Source organism: Electrona antarctica, assembly GCF_951216825.1.
Source record: "Electrona antarctica genome assembly, chromosome: 6".
In the NCBI taxonomy this organism is placed as follows: domain Eukaryota; kingdom Metazoa; phylum Chordata; class Actinopteri; order Myctophiformes; family Myctophidae; genus Electrona; species Electrona antarctica.
This window is the reverse complement of record NC_136811.1, coordinates 59,300,033-59,324,901: the sequence shown is the minus strand read 5'-3', so window position 1 is coordinate 59,324,901 and position 24,869 is coordinate 59,300,033. Positions and strand designations below refer to the sequence as shown.

At 50.7% G+C, this 24,869-nt stretch overlaps 1 protein-coding gene across 1 annotated transcript in view; it reads left to right on the top strand.

The window, feature by feature from the left end:
- The window catches only part of LOC306925206 (histone-lysine N-methyltransferase 2A-like), a 167,316-nt gene that overhangs the window by 36,646 nt on the left and 105,801 nt on the right, over positions 1 to 24,869 (top strand). Inside the window, 5 exon segments of the mRNA XM_079503897.1 lie at positions 3,380 to 3,627; positions 7,751 to 8,037; positions 12,475 to 13,200; positions 13,976 to 14,130; positions 20,800 to 20,931. Coding sequence (XP_079360023.1) covers positions 3,380 to 3,627; positions 7,751 to 8,037; positions 12,475 to 13,200; positions 13,976 to 14,130; positions 20,800 to 20,931 — 1,548 coding nt within the window.

Sequence of the window (24,869 nt, the reverse complement as noted above, 5' to 3'; positions counted from 1 at the left end):
CTTTTAGAGCCTTTGAGGTATTATAAAAGTCCTTAAATTGTCACTTCACTGTCATCTGGGGTCCCCCCACCCCCAAATCATGTGGGGACCCACAGGTTGAGAACGACTGGTAGGCTATGAATACTCAATATTGCTTTACATGGGGGGGCATGAGAAAACGGAAATAATGTATTGGGACACACACACACACACACACACCCGAGTTTGTTGGTTTGTGTTTTTTAACTCCTCGTTTCTCAGATTGTCGAACGTCAGCAGCCCCTTTTGAAGAAAGCTGTATTAACAGATTGGAGAATTACAGAGAGGTTCCATATGGGGCTAGACCGCTAGAGATTAACGTTAGCTTCCACATGTTTCATTCACAAGCACACCGGACTGTCTGGAGACTTGTTGTGCTGTAGTGATAACAACGTTAGCTAACCAGCTAACGCGAAGCTAACGTTAGTCCCCCTCTCTTGTTGTTGCGCACAGCCGTGCTTTTATCCACACTTCCATCCGCTCGCCTTTTAAATCTAAATGTCCCATCAACGCACGGGTCCAAGGCAACGAGATCTTCTCTGGTTCTTGGGGTTTCATTAACACTGACTGCTGCTGCTGTTACGTCTCCACCTCTAAGGTCCCCACTCGCGCGCAGTCACACACAGGAGGAGTAGCCTCGGTCCCAGGCAGGAGGAGAGGAGAGGAGACCATAGAGTAATAAAAGGAGGGGAGGAGACCTATCTGTCGCGGTCGCCTCGCCTGTGTAATCTAAATAAAGTGTGGGCAAATGTCGACTCTGGATAGGTAGCCTATTATTACTGTCGTGATACTCGGGGCAATTTCTTTTTTAAATAAAAACTTTTTTTTTTTTGTGCGCGACAGATTTCAGTTGTGCGCGGGGGCATTTGGCCATGTGCGTGCGTGCGTGCGCGCGCGCGCGCACGGGCGCACCTTAGGGGGAACATTGATTATGACCCTTATTTAAACATTGTGACCCTTATTTAAACATTGTGACCCTTATTTAAAGGAGAATTACCATAAGCCCTCAATGAATTGCATTGAATTGCATTGAATTGAATGGGGCTATGGGGTGTTATGCTAATTCTCTTGTTTCCATCGCTCATAATCCTCTCTTCATAATGTAAATAGTATCCCGAGCGGCACACTTTACTACTTATTTCGATGGAAATAAGCAAATTAGTACAAAAACCCAACCCCCATTGAGGGCTTATATTAGGGGAAATAGCCAATAATGCACTTTTGCACAAAATAACACCTGGACCTCTTTGTTGGGGACGTAACAACTACAAATAAAGGTAAGAAAGCCTTCTAGCATGGAATTCTCCTTTAAACATTGTGACCCTTATTTAAACATTGTGACCCTTATTTAAACATGGTTCTGACCCCACAGCCCTACGAGGGGACGGGGGACGAGGGGGACCCTTATTTAAACATGGTTCTGACCCCACAGCCCTACGAGGGGACGAGGGACGAGGGGGACCCTTATTTAAACATGGTTCTGACCCCACAGCCCTACGAGGGGACGAGGGACGAGGGGGACCCTTATTTAAACATGGTTCTGACCCCACAGCCCTACGAGGGGACGGGGGATGAGGGGGACCCTTATTTAAACATGGTTCTGACCCCACAGCCCTACGAGGGGACGAGGGACGAGGGGGACCCTTATTTAAACATGGTTCTGACCCCACAGCCCTACGAGGGATGAGGGGGACCCTTATTTAAACATGGTTCTGACCCCACAGCCCTACGAGGGGACGAGGGGGACCCTTATTTAAACATGGTTCTGACCCCACAGCCCTACGAGGGGACGAGGGGGACCCTTATTTAAACATGGTTCTGACCCCACAGCCCTACGAGGGGACGAGGGGGACCCTTATTTAAACATGGTTCTGACCCCACAGCCCTACGAGGGGACAAGGGGGACCCTTATTTAAACATGGTTCTGACCCCACAGCCCTACGAGGGGACGAGGGGGACCCTTATTTAAACATGGTTCTGACCCCACAGCCCTACGAGGGGACGGGGGACGAGGGGGACCCTTATTTAAACATGGTTCTGACCCCACAGCCCTACGAGGGGACGAGGGGGACCCTTATTTAAACATGGTTCTGACCCCACAGCCCTACGAGGGGACGAGGGGGACCCTTATTTAAACATGGTTCTGACCCCACAGCCCTACGAGGGGACGAGGGGGACCCTTATTTAAACATGGTTCTGAACCCACAGCCCTACGAGGGGACGAGGGACGAGGGGGACCCTTATTTAAACATGGTTCTGACCCCACAGCCCTACGAGGGGACGAGGGGGACCCTTATTTAAACATGGTTCTGACCCCACAGCCCTACGAGGGAACGAGGGACGAGGGGGACCCTTATTTAAACATGGTTCTGACCCCACAGCCCTACGAGGGGACGGGGGATGAGGGGGACCCTTATTTAAACATGGTTCTGACCCCACAGCCCTACGAGGGGACGAGGGACGAGGGGGACCCTTATTTAAACATGGTTCTGACCCCACAGCCCTACGAGGGGACGAGGGACGAGGGGGACCCTTATTTAAACATGGTTCTGACCCCACAGCCCTACGAGGGGACGGGGGACGAGGGGGGCCCTTATTTAAACATGGTTCTGACCCCACAGCCCTACGAGGGGACGGGGGACGAGGGGGACCCTTATTTAAACATGGTTCTGACCCCACAGCCCTACGAGGGGACGGGGGACGAGGGGGACCCTTATTTAAACATGGTTCTGACCCCACAGCCCTACAAGGGGACGGGGGACGAGGGGGACCCTTATTTAAACATGGTTCTGACCCCACAGCCCTACGAGGGGACGGGGGACGAGGGGGACCCTTATTTAAACATGATTTTGACCCCACAGCCCTACGAGGGGGACCCTTATTTAAACATGGTGCTGAACCCATAGCCCTACGAGGGGACGGGGGACGAGGGGGACCCTTATGACCCCACAGCCCTACGAGGGGACGGGGGACGAGGGGGACCCTTATGACCCCACAGCCCTACGAGGGGAGGGGGGACGAGGGGGACCCTTATTTAAACATGGTTCTGACCCCACAGCCCTACGAGGGGACGGGGGACGAGGGGGACCCTTATGACCCCACAGCCCTACGAGGGGGACCCTTATTTAAACATGGTTCTGAACCCACAGCCCTACGAGGGGACGGGGGATGAGGGGGACCCTTATTTAAACATGGTTCTGACCCCACAGCCCTACGAGGGGACGGGGGACGAGGGGGACCCTTATGACCCCACAGCCCTACGAGGGGACGGGGGACGAGGGGGACCCTTATGACCCCACAGCCCTACGAGGGGACGGGGGACGAGGGGGACCCTTATTTAAACATGGTTCTGAACCCACAGCCCTACGAGGGGACGGGGGACGAGGGGGAGCTGTCCCCCATCCTTCCAGCAGAGGATGAGGAGGACCTGCTGAGCGAAGCCCAGCTGGACGTGAACCTGTTCTCCAGCCAGGAGCTGGACGATGCCAGCGCCGTGACGCGCAGTCTGTTCTCCTCCTCGCCCGACCACAGCCTGTTCCCCTCCCCCAAGAGAGCCGACCACAACCTGTTCCCCTCCCCCAAGAGAGCGGCCAAGTCCTCCAACAAGAGGTAATAATAACTGGATAAAGTGCCCTCCACCAGGGCAGGGGAGGTTATTGTGGCCTCCTGGTGGCGCTATAATAGGACAGGTCTCCACCAGGGCAGGGGAGGTTATTGTGGCCTCCTGGTGGCGCTATAATAGGACAGGTCTCCACCAGGGCAGGGGAGGTTATTGTGGCCTCCTGGTGGCGCTATAATAGGACAGGTCTCCACCAGGGCAGGGGAGGTTATTGTGGCCTCCTGGTGGCGCTATAATAGGACAGGTCTCCACCAGGGCAGGGGAGGTTATTGTGGCCTCCTGGTGGCGCTATAATAGGACAGGTCTCCACCAGGGCAGGGGAGGTTATTGTGGCCTCCTGGTGGCGCTATAATAGGACAGGTCTCCACCAGGCCAGGGCAGGTTGTGGCCTCCTGGTGGCGCTATAATAGGACAGGTCTCCACCAGGGCAGGGGAGGTTATTGTGGCCTCCTGGTGGCGCTATAATAGGACAGGTCTCCACCAGGCCAGGGCAGGTTGTGGCCTCCTGGTGGCGCTATAATAGGACAGGTCTCCACCAGGGCAGGTTGTGGCCTCCTGGTGGCGCTATAATAGGACAGGTCTCCACCAGGGCAGGGGAGGTTATTGTGGCCTCCTGGTGGCGCTATAATAGGACAGGTCTCCACCAGGGCAGGGGAGGTTGTGGCCTCCTGGTGGCGCTATAATAGGACAGGTCTCCACCAGGGCAGGGGAGGTTATTGTGGCCTCCTGGTGGCGCTATAATAGGACAGGTCTCCACCAGGCCAGGGCAGGTTGTGGCCTCCTGGTGGCGCTATAATAGGACAGGTCTCCACCAGGGCAGGTTGTGGCCTCCTGGTGGCGCTATAATAGGACAGGTCTCCACCAGGGCAGGGGAGGTTATTGTGGCCTCCTGGTGGCGCTATAATAGGACAGGTCTCCACCAGGGCAGGGGAGGTTGTGGCCTCCTGGTGGCGCTATAATAGGACAGGTCTCCACCAGGGCAGGGGAGGTTATTGTGGCCTCCTGGTGGCGCTATAATAGGACAGGTCTCCACCAGGCCAGGGCAGGTTGTGGCCTCCTGGTGGCGCTATAATAGGACAGGTCTCCACCAGGGCAGGGGAGGTTATTGTGGCCTCCTGGTGGCGCTATAATAGGACAGGTCTCCACCAGGCCAGGGCAGGTTGTGGCCTCCTGGTGGCGCTATAATAGGACAGGTCTCCACCAGGCCAGGGCAGGTTGTGGCCTCCTGGTGGCGCTATAATAGGACAGGTCTCCACCAGGCCAGGGCAGGTTGTGGCCTCCTGGTGGCGCTATAATAGGACAGGTCTCCACCAGGGCAGGGGAGGTTATTGTGGCCTCCTGGTGGCGCTATAATAGGACAGGTCTCCACCAGGGCAGGGGAGGTTATTGTGGCCTCCTGGTGGCGCTATAATAGGACAGGTCTCCACCAGGGCAGGGGAGGTTATTGTGGCCTCCTGGTGGCGCTATAATAGGACAGGTCTCCACCAGGGCAGGGGAGGTTATTGTGGCCTCCTGGTGGCGCTATAATAGGACAGGTCTCCACCAGGGCAGGGGAGGTTATTGTGGCCTCCTGGTGGCGCTATAATAGGACAGGTCTCCACCAGGGCAGGGGAGGTTATTGTGGCCTCCTGGTGGCGCTATAATAGGACAGGTCTCCACCAGGGCAGGGGAGGTTATTGTGGCCTCCTGGTGGCGCTATAATAGGACAGGTCTCCACCAGGCCAGGGCAGGTTGTGGCCTCCTGGTGGCGCTATAATAGGACAGGTCTCCACCAGGGCAGGGGAGGTTGTGGCCTCCTGGTGGCGCTATAATAGGACAGGTCTCCACCAGGGCAGGGGAGGTTATTGTGGCCTCCTGGTGGCGCTATAATAGGACAGGTCTCCACCAGGGCAGGTTTTGGCCTCCTGGTGGTGCTATAATAGGACAGGTCTCCACCAGGCCAGGGCAGGTTGTGGCCTCCTGGTGGCGCTATAATAGGACAGGTCTCCACCAGGGCAGGGGAGGTTGTGGCCTCCTGGTGGCGCTATAATAGGACAGGTCTCCACCAGGGCAGGGCAGGTTGTGGCCTCCTGGTGGCGCTATAATAGGACAGGTCTCCACCAGGGCAGGGGAGGTTATTGTGGCCTCCTGGTGGCGCTATAATAGGACAGGTCTCCACCAGGGCAGGGGAGGTTATTGTGGCCTCCTGGTGGCGCTATAATAGGACAGGTCTCCACCAGGCCAGGTTGTGGCCTCCTGGTGGCGCTATAATAGGCCAAGGTGAAAATGGTGACATTTCTTCTTACGCCTTCGATGGCAATTGGATGATTTGAGGCATTTTGTTCCAAACATGTGTTTTGCAAAAATCCACCTGCTGTGGTGGGATATATATGTGGGATATATATTCCTCAGCCTAGTAGGAAAGTGCGTGAAAGAGGTCACGTAAATTGCACGCTGCATTCATGATTTGAGGCATTTTGTTCAAAACGGGACAACCTGTCCTGCAAACTTTGAAAGCCAATGTTAGCCAATTAGGATGGAATATGAAATATCGGACAGATCCGTTTCGAGCACATGACTATAGAGATACTGTGTAACGATTTGTGGGATTTGTGGACAAAATCTGGAGGAGTAATATAAAAACATGTTTTTTACAAAAGTTGGCTTCCTGGTGGCGCTATAAAAGCCAGATGTGAAAAATGCGGGTCAAAGGTTTGACCTCGGCCTCTAATTAAGTCTGGCCCCTCTCAATTGTGGGTTGACAATAGTATGTCTAACCAACATATGCACCCTGACTGCCCTTCATAAGGTCTAACCAACATATGCACCCTGACTGCCCTTCATAAGGTCTAACCAACATATGCACCCTGACTGCCCTTCATAAGGTCTAACCAACATATGCACCCTGGCTGCCCTTCATAAGGTGCACCCTGACTGCCCTTCATAAGGTCTAACCAACATATGCACCCTGACTGCCCTTCATAAGGTCTAACCAACATATGCACCCTGACTGCCCTTCATAAGGTCTAACCAACACCCTGACTGCCCTTCATAAGGTCTAACCAACACCCTGACTGCCCTTCATAAGGTCTAACCAACACCCTGACTGCCCTTCATAAGGTCTAACCAACACCCTGACTGCCCTTCATAAGGTCTAACCAACATATGCACCCTGACTGCCCTTCATAAGGTCTAACCAACATATGCACCCTGACTGCCCTTCATAAGGTCTAACCAACATATGCACCCTGACTGCCCTTCATAAGGTCTAACCAACATATGCACCCTGGCTGCCCTTCATAAGGTCTAACCAACATATGCACCCTGACTGCCCTTCATAAGGTCTAACCAACATATGCACCCTGGCTGCCCTTCATAAGGTCTAACCAACATATGCACCCTGACTGCCCTTCATAAGGTCTAACCAACACCCTGACTGCCCTTCATAAGGTCTAACCAACATATGCACCCTGACTGCCCTTCATAAGGTCTAACCAACATATGCACCCTGGCTGCCCTTCATAAGGTCTAACCAACATATGCACCCTGACTGCCCTTCATAAGGTCTAACCAACATATGCACCCTGGCTGCCCTTCATAAGGTCTAACCAACATATGCACCCTGACTGCCCTTCATAAGGTCTAACCAACATATGCACCCTGGCTGCCCTTCATAAGGTCTAACCAACATATGCACCCTGGCTGCCCTTCATAAGGTGCACCCTGACTGCCCTTCATAAGGTGCACCCTGACTGCCCTTCATAAGGTCTAACCAACATATGCACCCTGGCTGCCCTTCATAAGGTGCACCCTGACTGCCCTTCATAAGGTCTAACCAACATATGCACCCTGACTGCCCTTCATAAGGTCTAACCAACATATGCACCCTGACTGCCCTTCATAAGGTCTAACCAACATATGCACCCTGGCTGCCCTTCATAAGGTGCACCCTGACTGCCCTTCATAAGGTCTAACCAACATATGCACCCTGACTGCCCTTCATAAGGTCTAACCAACATATGCACCCTGACTGCCCTTCATAAGGTCTAACCAACATATGCACCCTGACTGCCCTTCATAAGGTGCACCCTGGCTGCCCTTCATAAGGTCTAACCAACATATGCACCCTGACAGCCCTTCCAAAAGGAGGTCTCTCCTGAGGAACCCCAGCTTCAAGTGGAGCCTGCCGGGGGAGTCTCCAGGCGAGGAGTCGTACGGCCTGGACCCCAAGACCCTGGAGAGCCAGTACGAAAACATGTTCCTGTCCAAGCCCTGCTACGACCTGCCCTCGCCCCGCTCGCCCCGCTCGCCCAGCCACCTCCAGGCCGGGGGAGGCAGGAAGAGGAGCATGTCCAAGTTGAACAGACAGCAGACCACCCCTCACCTGAAGATCTACAAGAGTCTGAAGAGCCTGCACACAGGTAGCCATGACTATTACATCTATTACTCTGTCCACATTTTCCAAACTTCCCTCGTTGGTAGTCTAGAACAATGCATTCTGATGACATACAGTTAGTAGTCTAGAACAATGCATTCTGATGACATACAGTTGGTAGTCTAGAACAATGCATTCTGATGACATACAGTTAGTAGTCTAGAACAATGCATTCTGATGACATACAGTTGGTAGTCTAGAACAATGCATTCTGATGACATACAGTTAGTAGTCTAGAACAATGCATTCTGATGACATACAGTTAGTAGTCTAGAACAATGCATTCTGATGACATACAGTTAGTAGTCTAGAACAATGCATTCTGATGACATACAGTTAGTAGTCTAGAACAATGCATTCTGATGACATACAGTTAGTAGTCTAGAACAATGCATTCTAATGACATACAGTTAGTAGTCTAGAACAATGCATTCTGATGACATACAGTTAGTAGTCTAGAACAATGCATTCTGATGACATACAGTTAGTAGTCTAGAACAATGCATTCTGATGACATACAGTTAGTAGTCTAGAACAATGCATTCTGATGACATACAGTTGGTAGTCTAGAACAATGCATTCTGATGACATACAGTTAGTAGTCTAGAACAATGCATTCTGATGACATAGTTAGTAGTCTAGAACAATGCATTCTTATGACATACAGTTAGTAGTCTAGAACAATGCATTCTGATGACATACAGTTAGTAGTCTAGAACAATGCATTCTGATGACATACAGTTAGTAGTCTAGAACAATGCATTCTGATGACATACAATTAGTAGTCTAGAACAATGCATTCTGATGACATAGTTAGTAGTCTAGAACAATGCATTCTTATGACATACAGTTAGTAGTCTAGAACAATGCATTCTGATGACATACAGTTGGTAGTCTAGAACAATGCATTCTGATGACATACAGTTAGTAGTCTAGAACAATGCATTCTGATGACATACAGTTAGTACTAGTAGTCTAGAACAATGCATTCTGATGACATACAGTTAGTAGTCTAGAACAATGCATTCTGATGACATACAGTTAGTAGTCTAGAACAATGCATTCTGATGACATACAGTTAGTAGTCTAGAACAATGCATTCTGATGACATACAGTTAGTAGTCTAGAACAATGCATTCTGATGACATACAGTTAGTAGTCTAGAACAATGCATTCTGATGACATACAGTTAGTAGTCTAGAACAATGCATTCTGATGACATACTGTACAGTTAGTCTAGAACAATTAGCATTCTAATGTACTGTAATGTCTAATATCACCCGAACGTGCCCCGGTGGAAAAGTGGTGCATGTGCATACTCTGTAGCAGAGGATTTAACTGTCACACCTCTCTGTGGGCGGCGGTGGCTCAGGGGTAAAGTGGCCACTAGGGGGGCGGCGGTGGCTCAGGGGTAGAGTGGCCACTAGGGGGCGGCGGTGGTTCAGGGGTAGAGTGGCCACTAGGGGGCGGCGGTGGCTCAGGGGTAGAGTGGCCACTAGTGGGCGGCCGTGGCTCAGGGGTAGAGTGGCCACTAGGGGGCGGCGGTGGTTCAGGGGTAGAGTGGCCACTAGGGGGCGGCGGTGGCTCAGGGGTAGAGTGGCCACTAGGGGGCGGCGGTGGCTCAGGGGTAGAGTGGCCACTAGGGGGCGGCGGTGGCTCAGGGGTAGAGTGGCCACTAGGGGGCGGCGGTGGCTCAGGGGTAGAGTGGCCACTAGTGGGCGGCCGTGGCTCAAGGGTAGAGTGGCCACTAGGGGGCGGCGGTGGCTCAGGGGTAGAGTGGCCACTAGTGGGCGGCGGTGGCTCAGGGGTAGAGTGGCCACTAGGGGGCGGCGGTGGCTCAGGGGTAGAGTGGCCACTAGGGGGCGGCGGTGGCTCAGGGGTAGAGTGGCCACTAGGGGGCGGCGGTGGCTCAGGGGTAGAGTGGCCACTAGTGGGCGGCGGTTGCTCAGGGGTAGAGTGGCCACTAGGGGGCGGCGGTGGCTCAGGGGTAGAGTGGCCACTAGGGGGCGGCGGTGGCTCAGGGGTAGAGTGGCCACTAGGGGGCGGCGGTGGCTCAGGGGTAGAGTGGCCACTAGTGGGCGGCGGTTGCTCAGGGGTAGAGTGGCCACTAGTGGGCGGCGGTTGCTCAGGGGTAGAGTGGCCACTAGGGGGCGGCGGTGGCTCAGGGGTAGAGTGGCCACTAGGGGGCGGCGGTGGCTCAGGGGTAGAGTGGCCACTAGGGGGCGGCGGTGGTTCAGGGGTAGAGTGGCCACTAGGGGGCGGCGGTGGCTCAGAGGGGTAGAGTGGCCACTAGGGGGCGGCGGTGGCTCAGGGGTAGAGTGGCCACTAGGGGGCGGCGGTGGCTCAGGGGTAGAGTGGCCACTAGGGGGCGGCGGTGGCTCAGCGGTAGAGTGGCCACTAGGGGGCGGCGGTGGCTCAAGGGTAGAGTGGCCACTAGGGGGCGGCGGTGGCTCAGGGGTAGAGTGGCCACTAGGGGGCGGCGGTGGCTCAAGGGTAGAGTGGCCACTAGGGGGCGGCGGTGGCTCAGGGGTAGAGTGGCCACTAGGGGGCGGCGGTGGCTCAGGGGTAGAGTGGCCACTAGGGGGGGGGGTGGTGGCTCAGGGGTAGAGTGGCCACTAGGGGGCGGCGGTGGCTCAGGGGTAGAGTGGCCACTAGTGGGCGGCGGTTGCTCAGGGGTAGAGTGGCCACTAGGGGGCGGCGGTGGCTCAGGGGTAGAGTGGCCACTAGGGGGCGGCGGTGGCTCAGGGGTAGAGTGGCCACTAGGGGGTGGCGGTGGCTCAGGGGTAGAGTGGCCACTAGGGGGCGGCGGTGGCTCAGGGGTAGAGTGGCCACTAGGGGGTGGCGGTGGCTCAGGGGTAGAGTGGCCACTAGGGGGCGGCGGTGGTTCAGGGGTAGAGTGGCCACTAGGGGGTGGCGGTGGCTCAGGGGTAGAGTGGCCACTAGGGGGCGGCGGTGGCTCAGGGGTAGAGTGGCCACTAGGGGGTGGCGGTGGCTCAGGGGTAGAGTGGCCACTAGGGGGTGGCGGTGGCTCAAGGGTAGAGTGGCCACTAGGGGGCGGCGGTGGCTCAGGGGTAGAGTGGCCACTAGGGGGCGGCGGTGGCTCAAGGGTAGAGTGGCCACTAGGGGGCGGCGGTGGCTCAGGGGTAGAGTGGCCACTAGGGGGCGGCGGTGGCTCAGGGGTAGAGTGGCCACTAGGGGGGGGGGTGGTGGCTCAGGGGTAGAGTGGCCACTAGGGGGCGGCGGTGGCTCAGGGGTAGAGTGGCCACTAGTGGGCGGCGGTTGCTCAGGGGTAGAGTGGCCACTAGGGGGCGGCGGTGGCTCAGGGGTAGAGTGGCCACTAGGGGGGGGGGTGGTGGCTCAGGGGTAGAGTGGCCACTAGGGGGCGGCGGTGGCTCAGGGGTAGAGTGGCCACTAGTGGGCGGCGGTTGCTCAGGGGTAGAGTGGCCACTAGTGGGCGGCGGTTGCTCAGGGGTAGAGTGGCCACTAGGGGGCGGCGGTGGCTCAGGGGTAGAGTGGCCACTAGGGGGGGGGGTGGTGGCTCAGGGGTAGAGTGGCCACTAGGGGGCGGCGGTGGCTCAGGGGTAGAGTGGCCACTAGTGGGCGGCGGTTGCTCAGGGGTAGAGTGGCCACTAGTGGGCGGCGGTGGCTCAGGGGTAGAGTGGCCACTAGGGGGCGGCGGTGGCTCAGGGGTAGAGTGGCCACTAGGGGGCGGCGGTGGCTCAGGGGTAGAGTGGCCACTAGGGGGTGGCGGTGGCTCAGGGGTAGAGTGGCCACTAGGGGGCGGCGGTGGCTCAGGGGTAGAGTGGCCACTAGGGGGCGGCGGTGGCTCAAGGGTAGAGTGGCCACTAGGGGGTGGCGGTGGCTCAGGGGTAGAGTGGCCACTAGGGGGTGGCGGTGGCTCAGGGGTAGAGTGGCCACTAGGGGGCGGCGGTGGCTCAGGGGTAGAGTGGCCACTAGGGGGCGGCGGTGGCTCAGGGGTAGAGTGGCCACTAGGGGGTGGCGGTGGCTCAGGGGTAGAGTGGCCACTAGGGGGCGGCGGTGGCTCAGGGGTAGAGTGGCCACTAGGGGGTGGCGGTGGCTCAGGGGTAGAGTGGCCACTAGGGGGGCGGCGGTTGCTCAGGGGTAGAGTGGCCACTAGGGGGTGGTGGTGGCTCAGGGGTAGAGTGGCCGGATGGTAACCGCAAGGTTGCCCGTTCGAACACTGTGGGCTCCCCCAGAGTTAGTGTCGAAGTGTCCTTGAGCAAGACACTGAACCCCTAATTGCTCCTGATGTGCAGGTTGGTGCCTTGCATGGTTTCCACCGCCATCGGTGTATGAATGTGTGCGTGAATGGGTGAATGTAATGCACAATCTCTGTAAAGCGCCTTGGATAAAGGCGCTATATAAATGCACCATTTATCCACCTCTCCACCCACCCCTCCAGGACTTCCTCGCAGTAAGAAGAGTCCAGAGGCCAGCGGGGGCAGCACCAGCTCCAGCTCCAGTACCATCAGTATCTGCAGCAGTGCGTCCAAGCTTCCCCCCCCTCCCATCGACCTGGCCGAGGGTCTAGACGACGAGGTCAAGAGCATCAGCCTGAGGCAGCGCGGCAGCAACGCCGAGAAGGCAGCGGTCAAGTCCAGGAAGAAACTGGACCTGAAGGCTCCCCGTTCGGTCAAGTCCAAGCTGAAAAAACTGGACCTGAAGACTCCCGGTGCGGTCAAGTCCAAGCTGAAGAAACTCGACCTGAAAGCTCCCCGTTCGGTCAAGTCCAAGCTGAAGCAACTGGACCTGAAGACCCCCGGGGCGGTCAAGACCAAAGTGAAGAAAGACCTCAACGCCTCAGGCGTGGGCAAGTCCAAGCTGAACATACTAGACTTGAAGGTCCCCGGCGTGGTCAAGGCCACACTGAAGAAACAAGACCTGAAGACCCCCGCCATGGTCAAGGCCAAGCTGAAGAAAGAAGTGGACTCGACCAGCGGCGCCACGGTCAAGTCCAAGCTGAAGATCGAGGACCTGAACGCCCCCGGCGTGGTCAGGAAGGTGTCCGTGTGCGTCAGGAACTCCAAGCTGCTCTCGCTGACCGCCAGAGACCCCCAGCCCAGGAGCACCGTGGAGGAGGAGGAGGAGGAGGAGGAGGAGGAGGAGGAGCCTGAGGACATCCAACCAGGTGGGTTCTACTTTACACCCTAGACATCCAACCTGGTTCTACTTTACACCCTAGACATCCAACCAGGTTCTACTTTACACCCTAGACATCCAACCTGGTTCTACTTTACACCCTAGACATCCAACCAGGTTCTACTTTACACCCTAGACATCCAACCAGGTTCTACTTTACACCCTATACATCCAACCTGCTTCTACTTTACACCCTAGACATCCAACCAGGTTCTACTTTACACCCTAGACATCCAACCAGGTTCTACTTTACACCCTAGACATCCAACCAGGTTCTACTTTACACCCTATACATCCAACCAGCTTCTACTTTACACCCTATACATCCAACCAGCTTCTACTTTACACCCTAGACATCCAACCAGGTTCTACTTTACACCCTAGACATCCAACCAGGTTCTACTTTACACCCTAGACATCCAACCAGGTGGGTTCTAGTTACATATGTTTGTGTTGACCACCCAGAGAGGAGGAGGTTGAGGAGAAGTCCACCCAGAGAGGGTCATTATGTGTGTGTTGTGGTTTAGGTCCACCCAGAGGGTCATTATGTGTGTGTTGTGGTTTAGGTCCACCCAGAGGGTCATTATGTGTGTGTTGTGGTTTAGGTCCACCCAGAGGGTCATCATGTGTGTGTTGTGGTTTAGGTCCCCCCAGAGGGTCTAATATGTGTGTGTTGTGGTTTAGGTCCACCCAGAGGGTCTAATATGTGTGTGTTGTGGTTTAGGTCCACCCATAGGGTCTAATATGTGTGTGTTGTGGTTTAGGTCCACCCATAGAGGAGGAGGAGGAGGAGGTCGAGGAGAAGTCCTCCCAGAGGGTTCGTCTCAGTGGAGCCAACAGGAGGATGTTCAACCTCCTGAAGAAGGCCAAGGTCCAGCTCATCAAGATCGACCAGCAGAAACAGCTCAAGTCCTCTGGGGTGAGTAGACAGGCGGCCATGTTGGACCTGCGGCCATGTTGTTTATTACTGTTAACCTGTTACTGAAGGGCTGAGTAGAGGACATGTTGTTTTACTGTTAACCTGTTACTGAAGGGATGAGTAGAGGACATGTTGTTTATTACTGTTAACCTGTTACTGAAGGGCTGAGTAGAGGACATGTTGTTTATTACTGTTAACCTGTTACTGAAGGGCTGAGTAGAGGACATGTTGTTTATTACTGTTAACCTGTTACTGAAGGGCTGAGTAGAGGACATGTTGTTTATTACTGTTAACCTGTTACTGAAGGGCTGAGTAGAGGACATGTTGTTTATTACTGTTAACCTGTTACTGAAGGGCTGAGTAGAGGACATGTTGTTTATTACTGTTAACCTGTTACTGAAGGGCTGAGTAGAGGACATGTTGTTTATTACTGTTAACCTGTTACTGAAGGGCCGAGTAGAGGACATGTTGTTTATTACTGTTAACCTGTTACTGAAGGGCTGAGTAGAGGACATGTTGTTTATTACTGTTAACCTGTTACTGAAGGGCTGAGTAGAGGACATGTTGTTTATTACTGTTAACCTGTTACTGAAGGGCTGAGTAGAGGACATGTTGTTTATTACTGTTAACCTGTTACTGAAGGGCTGAGTAGAGGACATGTTGTTTTACTGTTAACCTGTTACTGAAGGGCTGAGTAGAGGACATGTTGTTTATTACTGTTAACCTGTTACTGAAGGGCTGAGTAGAGGACATGTTGTTTTACTGTTAACCTGTTACTGAAGGGCTGAGTAGAGGACATGTTGTTTATTACTGTTAACCTGTTACTGAAGGGCTGAGTAGAGGACATGTTGTTTATTACTGTTAACCTGTTACTGAAGGGCTGAGTAGAGGACATGTTGTTTTACTGTTAACCTGTTACTGAAGGGCTGTGTAGAGGACATGTTGTTTATTACTGTTAACCTGTTACTGAAGGGCTGAGTAGAGGACATGTTGTTTTACTGTTAACCTGTTACTGAAGGGCTGTGTAGAGGACATGTTGTTTATTACTGTTAACCTGTTACTGAAGGGCTGAGTAGAGGACATGTTGTTTATTACTGTTAACCTGTTACTGAAGGGCTGAGTAGAGGACATGTTGTTTATTACTGTTAACCTGTTACTGAAGGGCTGAGTAGAGGACATGTTGTTTTACTGTTAACCTGTTACTGAAGGGCTGAGTAGAGGACATGTTGTTTATTACTGTTAACCTGTTACTGAAGGGCCGAGTAGAGGACATGTTGTTTATTACTGTTAACCTGTTACTGAAGGGCTGAGTAGAGGACATGTTGTTTATTACTGTTAACCTGTTACTGAAGGGCTGTGTAGAGGACATGTTGTTTATTACTGTTAACCTGTTACTGAAGGGCTAAGTAGAGGACATGTTGTGTATTACTGTTAACCTGTTACTGAAGGGCTAAGTAGAGGACATGTTGTGTATTACTGTTAACCTGTTACTGAAGGGCTAAGTAGAGGACATGTTGTGTATTACTGTTAACCTGTTACTGAAGGGCTGAGTAGAGGACATGTTGTTTATTACTGTTAACCTGTTACTGAAGGGCTGAGTAGAGGACATGTTGTTTTACTGTTAACCTGTTACTGAAGGGCCGAGTAGAGGACATGTTGTTTATTACTGTTAACCTGTTACTGAAGGGCTGAGTAGAGGACATGTTGTTTATTACTGTTAACCTGTTACTGAAGGGCCGAGTAGAGGACATGTTGTTTATTACTGTTAACCTGTTACTGAAGGGCTGAGTAGAGGACATGTTGTTTATTACTGTTAACCTGTTACTGAAGGGCTGAGTAGAGGACATGTTGTTTATTACTGTTAACCTGTTACTGAAGGGCTGAGTAGAGGACATGTTGTTTTACTGTTAACCTGTTACTGAAGGGCTGAGTAGAGGACATGTTGTTTATTACTGTTAACCTGTTACTGAAGGGCTGAGTAGAGGACATGTTGTTTATTACTGTTAACCTGTTACTGAAGGGCTGAGTAGAGGACATGTTGTTTTACTGTTAACCTGTTACTGAAGGGCTGTGTAGAGGACATGTTGTTTATTACTGTTAACCTGTTACTGAAGGGCTGAGTAGAGGACATGTTGTTTTACTGTTAACCTGTTACTGAAGGGCTGAGTAGAGGACATGCTGTTTATTACTGTTAACCTGTTACTGAAGGGCTGAGTAGAGGACATGTTGTTTATTACTGTTAACCTGTTACTGAAGGGCTGAGTAGAGGACATGTTGTTTATTACTGTTAACCTGTTACTGAAGGGCTGAGTAGAGGACATGTTGTTTTACTGTTAACCTGTTACTGAAGGGCTGAGTAGAGGACATGTTGTTTTACTGTTAACCTGTTACTGAAGGGCTGAGTAGAGGACATGTTGTTTATTACTGTTAACCTGTTACTGAAGGGCTGAGTAGAGGACATGTTGTTTATTACTGTTAACCTGTTACTGAAGGGCCGAGTAGAGGACATGTTGTTTATTACTGTTAACCTGTTACTGAAGGGCTGAGTAGAGGACATGTTGTTTATTACTGTTAACCTGTTACTGAAGGGCTGAGTAGAGGACATGTTGTTTTACTGTTGTCCCATGTTTTGATGGGTTTACAGTAACATGTGAGAATGGTCCATCATGAAGTGACCGCGTCTCACAACATATATGGACAATGGCCGATCTACAAGCTCACAAAGTTAGGAAGAATTCTAAGAGTTGTGTTGATGTCACTATGTATAGTATAGTAATCCTCCTAAGATCTCTTTGAAAGAAAGAAAGAAAGAGAGACTTTCCCAGACACACACTTGTGAAACATTCTCTCTTTCTGTTCTCCCTTTCCACAAATTGACTGACTGATTGAATACCTAATATCAAATCACTGAAAGCATATATATATATATATATATATATATATATATATATATATATATTTAGAGGGTATGCATAAAGTGAATGGGAAATCGAGTGGCAAAGTGAGTTTAACGTCGTTGAATGCATCTGATAGGACTGTTCTGATAGGACTGTTCTGATAGGACTGTTCTGATAGGACTGTTCTGATAGGACTGTTCTGATAGGACTGTTCCGATAGGACTGTTCCGATAGGACTGTTCCGATAGGACTGTTCCGATAGGACTGTTCCGATAGGACTGTTCTGATAGGACTGTTCTGATCCGATAGGACTGTTCTGATAGGACTGTTCTGATCCGATAGGACTGTTCTGATAGGACTGTTCTGATCCGATAGGACTGTTCTGATAGGACTGTTCTGATAGGACTGTTCTGATCCGATAGGACTGTTCTGATAGGACTGTTCTGATCCGATAGGACTGTTCTGATAGGACTGTTCTGATCCGATAGGACTGTTCTGATCCGATAGGACTGTTCTGATCCGATAGGACTGTTCTGATCCGATAGGACTGTTCTGATAGGACTGTTCTGATAGGACTGTTCTGATAGGACTGTTCTGATAGGACTGTTCCGATAGGACTGTTCCGATAGGACTGTTCTGATCCGATAGGACTGTTCTGATAGGACTGTTCTGATAGGACTGTTCTGATCCGATAGGACTGTTCTGATAGGACTGTTCTGATCCGATAGGACTGTTCCGATAGGACTGTTCTGATCCGATAGGACTGTTCTGATCCGATAGGACTGTTCTGATAGGACTGTTCTGATCCGATAGGACTGATCCGATAGGACTGTTCTGATCCGATAGGACTGTTCTGATCCGATAGGACTGTTCTGATCCGATAGGACTGTTCTGATCCGATAGGACTGTTCTGATAGGACTGTCCTGATAGGACTGTTCTGATCCGATAGGACTGTTCTGATAGGACTGTCCTGATAGGACTGTTCTGATCCGATAGGACTGTTCTGATAGGACTGTTCTGATAGGACTGTTCTGATCCGATAGGACTGTTCTGATCCGATAGGACTGTTCTGATAGGACTGTTCTGATAGGACTGTTCTGATCCGATAGGGCTGTTCTGATAGGACTGTTCTGATCCGATAGGACTGTTCTGATCCGATAGGACTGTTCTGATCCGATAGGACTGTTCTGATAGGACTGTTCTGATCCGATAGGACTGTTCTGATCCGATAGGACTGTTCTGATAGGACTGTTCTGATCCGATAGGACTGTTCTGATCCGATAGGACTGTTCTGATAGGACTGTTCTGATCCGATAGGACTGTTCTGATCCGATAGGACTGTTCTGATAGGACTGTCCTGATAGGACTGTTCTGATCCGATAGGACTGTTCTGATAGGACTGTCCTGATAGGACTGTTCTGATCCGATAGGACTGTTCTGATAGGACTGTTCTGATAGGACTGTTCTGATCCGATAGGACTGTTCTGATCCGATAGGACTGTTCTGATCCGATAGGACTGTTCTGATAGGACTGTTCTGATCCGATAGGACTGTTCTGATCCGATAGGACTGTTCTGATCCGATAGGACTGTTCTGATCCGATAGGACTGTTCTGATAGGACTGTTCTGATAGGACTGTTCTGATAGGACTGTTCTGATCCGATAGGACTGTTCTGATCCGATAGGACTGTTCTGATCCGATAGGACTGTCGTTATTATCCGATACAGTGATGTAAATAGGTTTTCAATGTAATGAGTCCCGGGATGCAGGGGTGGTCTTTTAGATGAGTCCCAGGGACATTTGATGAGTCCCACTTCAGCAACGTTTAAGAGTCATATTTTGCCATTTTTACAAATTGCAGCATTTAACTCCCATTTCATCTTATATGGTTATATTCATGTAGAAAACGAAGAAGAAATTATTATTATAACTAAAGCTAGCAAAATAAATTATAATAAAAAAAACCCTCTACATTCATACTACATACATATTTCATATGATTTTGGCTATATGAAATCTATAATAATTCTGCCAGTTTTAACTGTTAATAAATCTTTATGTTGTTTTCATGACACATTACACAATACATACAAAATAAAAATGAATGCTACAAAACTAACCTGGAGATTAAGTAGAAGCAGTCATGGAGGAGGTAGGCTGTGCACAGCAGCACACATCATCATTAGCAGATGATGATGTTAGATTTAGAAAATAGGGTTGCTAATATTTTTTGTTGCCCTGCAGTTGGCTTTGGCACTTCTTTTTTTGGGGGGTGGGTGGGGGCATGTTAATGTGTGGTGGCACCGGTCCACAACGCACAACATACAACAGTGTCGGCGTTTGTTACAGTACACAATGTGTGTTTCCCATTCAATCGGGTCTACTCTGTTTGTCATGCTCAAAAATGTTCGCCTGTAGATGAGAGAGTTGCGACAACCGCGTTCACTGTTTATTCACGGAGCTTCATGAGTCACTGAACGGTATGTTGTCGTCACTCTCTCTCTCTAAACGGCTCTGGTCTCCAGGCTGCGCTCCGCTCAGCGCTCGACTCTGAGCAAGATGGCGGCGCCCGTCAGACTGTGTTGTTGTTAACTTACAAACTAGTGTTTCTACAACGAGTCCTACGTGGATTTTATCGTTTATAACGTAGGATGAGGTCGCATGCGGCCATGCAAAATGATCGTGTCCGTAGATTATTTGTTTTACCGCATTTTTTTCCGCGATTTTTATTTCTCACGTGGATTATTATTACTGTACACGGAGTACAGTAGTGCATCCCGTGGACGCACGCATGTTTTTGAAGTGCGGCCCAAAACTATAAAGTGCGTTTTGGGACGCAAAACGCACCCTATTTACATCACTGCCGATAGGACTGTTCTGTGTGGATGTCTGGGCTGTCAATCCGATAGGACTGTTCTGTGGATGTCTGGGCTGTCGTTATTATCCGATAGGACTGTTCTGTGTGGATGTCTGGGCTGTCAATCCGATAGGACTGTTCTGTGTGGATGTCTGGGCTGTCAATCCGATAGGACTGTTCTGTGTGGATGTCTGGGCTGTCAATCCGATAGGACTGTTCTGTGTGGATGTCTGGGCTGTCAATCCGATAGGACTGTTCTGTGTGGATGTCTGGGCTGTCAATCCGATAGGACTGTTCTGTGTGGATGTCTGGGCTGTCAATCCGATAGGACTGTTCTGTGGATGTCTGGGCTGTCGTTATTATCCGATAGGACTGTTCTGTGTGGATGTCTGGGCTGTCAATCCGATAGGACTGTTCTGTGTGGATGTCTGGGCTGTCGTTATTATCCGATAGGACTGTTCTGTGTGGATGTCTGGGCTGTCAATCCGATAGGACTGTTCTGTGTGGATGTCTGGGCTGTCAATCCGATAGGACTGTTCTGTGTGGATGTCTGGGCTGTCAATCCGATAGGACTGTTCTGTGTGGATGTCTGGGCTGTCGTTATTATCTCAATCCGATAGGACTGTTCTGTGTGGATGTCTGGGCTGTCGTTATTATCTCAGTAGAGGCGTTCCCGCATAACTTCCGGATGATTTGCACACATTTTCACAAATTAAAAAAAATGGCAGATCTGCAAGCTCGTAGCACGGCACACAAGCTTGCAGATCTGCTCTTTGTCAACAGGTAAAGTTTAAAATGCTGGTTTTTAAACTTTGCTACAAGCTGTAAGGTGACACCGACGCGGCCTCGGGTCTGAAGGGTTTAATATGAGCTGGACGTTAATTAACGAGCTTTTCTTCTTCCTCCTGACCAGCTTCTACCCGGAGCTCCGCCCACCATGGCCACCAGAGACCATGTGACCTCCAAGAGGCGACGCAGGAAACGCAACGACCCACTGGACCCCCCCGACAACGTCCTGGTCAAATCTGAACCGCCCACGGGACAGGTAGGGGTTAATATCTAACCCACAGGACAGGTAGGGGTTAATATCTAACCCACAGGACAGGTAGGGGTTAATAACCCACAGGACAGGTAGGGGTTAATAACCCACAGGACGGGTAGGGGTTAATATCTAACCCACAGGACAGGTAGGGGTTAATATCTAACCCACAGGACGGGTAGGGGTTAATATCTGGACAGGTAGGGGTTAATATCTAACCCACAGGACAGGTAGGGGTTAATAACCCACAGGACAGGTAGGGGTTAATATCTAACCCACAGGACAGGTAGGGGTTACTATCTAACCCACAGGACAGGTAGGGGTTAATATCTAACCCACAGGACAGGTAGGGGTTAATATCTAACCCACAGGACAGGTAGGGGTTAATAACCCACAGGACAGGTAGGGGTTAATATCTAACCCACAGGACAGGTAGGGGTTACTATCTAACCCACAGGACAGGTAGGGGTTACTATCTAACCCACAGGACAGGTAGGGGTTAATATCTAACCCACAGGACAGGTAGGGGTTAATAACCCACAGGACAGGTAGGGGTTAATAACCCACAGGACAGGTAGGGGTTAATAACCCACAGGACAGGTAGGGGTTAATAACCCACAGGACAGGTAGGGGTTAATATCTAACCCACAGGACAGGTAGGGGTTAATAACCCACAGGACAGGTAGGGGTTAATAACCCACAGGACGGGTAGGGGTTAATATCTAACCCACAGGACAGGTAGGGGTTAATATCTAACCCACAGGACAGGTAGGGGTTAATAACCCACAGGACAGGTAGGGGTTAATATCTAACCCACAGGACAGGTAGGGGTTAATATCTAACCCACAGGACAGGTAGGGGTTAATAACCCACAGGACGGGTATGGGTTAATAACCCACAGGACAGGTATGGGTTAATAACCCACAGGACAGGTAGGGGTTAATATCTAACCCACAGGACAGGTAGGGGTTAATATCTAACCCACAGGACAGGTAGGGGTTACTATCTAACCCACAGGACAGGTAGGGGTTACTATCTAACCCACAGGACAGGTAGGGGTTAATATCTAACCCACAGGACAGGTAGGGGTTAATATCTAACCCACAGGACAGGTAGGGGTTAATATCTAACCCACAGGACAGGTAGGGGTTAATAACCCACAGGACAGGTAGGGGTTAATATCTAACCCACAGGACAGGTAGGGGTTAATATCTAACCCACAGGACGGGTATGGGTTAATAACCCACAGGACAGGTAGGGGTTAATAACCCACAGGACAGGTAGGGGTTAATAACCCACAGGACAGGTATGGGTTAATATCTAACCCACAGGACAGGTAGGGGTTAATAACCCACAGGACGGGTAGGGGTTAATAACCCACAGGACAGGTAGGGGTTAATAACCCACAGGACAGGTAGGGGTTAATATCTAACCCACAGGACAGGTATGGGTTAATATCTAACCCACAGGACGGGTATGGGTTAATAACCCACAGGACAGGTAGGGGTTAATAACCCACAGGACAGGTAGGGGTTAATAACCCACAGGACAGGTATGGGTTAATATCTAACCCACAGGACAGGTAGGGGTTAATAACCCACAGGACGGGTAGGGGTTAATAACCCACAGGACAGGTAGGGGTTAATAACCCACAGGACGGGTAGGGGTTAATATCTAACCCACAGGACAGGTAGGGGTTAATAACCCACAGGACGGGTAGGGGTTAATATCTAACCCACAGGACAGGTATGGGTTAATAACCCACAGGACAGGTAGGGGTTAATAACCCACAGGACGGGTAGGGGTTAATAACCCACAGGACAGGTAGGGGTTAATATCTAACCCACAGGACAGGTAGGGGTTAATATCTAACCCACAGGACAGGTAGGGGTTAATATCTAACCCACAGGACAGGTATGGGTTAATAACCCACAGGACGGGTAGGGGTTAATAACCCACAGGACGGGTAGGGGTTAATATCTAACCCACAGGACAGGTAGGGGTTAATATCTAACCCACAGGACAGGTAGGGGTTAATATCTAACCCACAGGACAGGTAGGGGTTAATAACCCACAGGACAGGTATGGGTTAATAACCCACAGGACAGGTAGGGGTTAATAACCCACAGGACAGGTAGGGGTTAATAACCCACAGGACAGGTAGGGGTTAATATCTAACCCACAGGACAGGTAGGGGTTAATATCTAACCCACAGGACAGGTAGGGGTTAATATCTAACCCACAGGACAGGTAGGGGTTAATATCTAACCCACAGGACAGGTAGGGGTTAATAACCCACAGGACAGGTAGGGGTTAATATCTAACCCACAGGACAGGTAGGGGTTAATATCTAACCCACAGGACAGGTAGGGGTTAATAACCCACAGGACAGGTAGGGGTTAATATCTAACCCACAGGACAGGTAGGGGTTAATATCTAACCCACAGGACAGGTAGGGGTTAATATCTAACCCACAGGACAGGTAGGGGTTAATATCTAACCCACAGGACAGGTAGGGGTTAATATCTAACCCACAGGACGGGTAGGGGTTAATATCTAACCCACAGGACAGGTAGGGGTTAATATCTAACCCACAGGTCAGGTAGGGGTTAATATCTAACCCACAGGACGGGTAGGGGTTAATATCTAACCCACAGGACAGGTAGGGGTTAATAACCCACAGGACAGGTAGGGGTTAATATCTAACCCACAGGACAGGTAGGGGTTAATAACCCACAGGACAGGTAGGGGTTAATAACCCACAGGACAGGTAGGGGTTAATAACCCACAGGACAGGTAGGGGTTAATAACCCACAGGACAGGTAGGGGTTAATAACCCACAGGACAGGTAGGGGTTAATAACCCACAGGACGGGTAGGGGTTAATATCTAACCCACAGGACAGGTAGGGGTTAATATCTAACCCACAGGACAGGTAGGGGTTAATAAATAACCCACAGGACGGGTAGGGGTTATTTGTCATTGGTCCATTTGCCTGTCTACTTCCTGATTGGTTAGTTATTGCGACCAGGTTTTTGAGTGGTGTAAACCACTCCTACAACTGGCTTTGTTAGTTTACGTGTCTGTTCGTACCAAAAAATGAGCATGGTTGCTATGGTCACCCAGTTCACACGGGTGTGATTTCATTACGTCAGACATTACGTCAGACCACAGTTGATCACAGTTGATCAGTTGATCAGTTCACACGGGTGTGATTTTTTTATCGACCAATGACAAACCTTCTAGGAACATCTTTGAATGCAGATTGCGCCCCCTAGATGTGTCACAGAGACTACATTTCTGGCTGTCTGAATACCAAAAAGAAAAAAAGGTATTAAAATGTTTGTCATGTTATTGCTTATCGCAGCTTTAATATCTATGCGTCCCCATCTTTATTCTAATTTACTGTCAAATAACAGAAACATCTTTATTCTAATTTACTGTCAAATAACAGAAACATCTTTATTCTAATTTATTGTCCAATAAAGACAAACCTCTTCATTCTAATTTATTGTGAAATAACAGAATCTGTGTCCGTCAAGCATTCCTCAGTGTGTCACTCTTTGAGGAAGGCTTGACGTAAGGCTTGACGTACACTAGCCGATAATCGGACATTTTTGACGCTCGGGGGGTGCCCGACTCAATCGGGAGCGATTCTCGGGCATAAATTATCATCTAGTGTGACTGTATAAAAGATCTGCTCGGGCCGATGACAGCGTGATCGGGGCCGCTCCGATCAATATAAAATTTTTTTGATATTCGGTCGGGTGAACCCACCTCTCTCTCCCCCTCTCGTGTAGTGTGTGCTAATAATCGGGCCCGATTATCCTGTAGTGTGTGGTGCTATCAGATTTCAGATTGAAAAAAATCGGCTAGTGTAAGGTAGGGCATTAACATAAAAATCGATTAGTCGATTAGTCGACTAGCAAAACGGTAGTCGACACT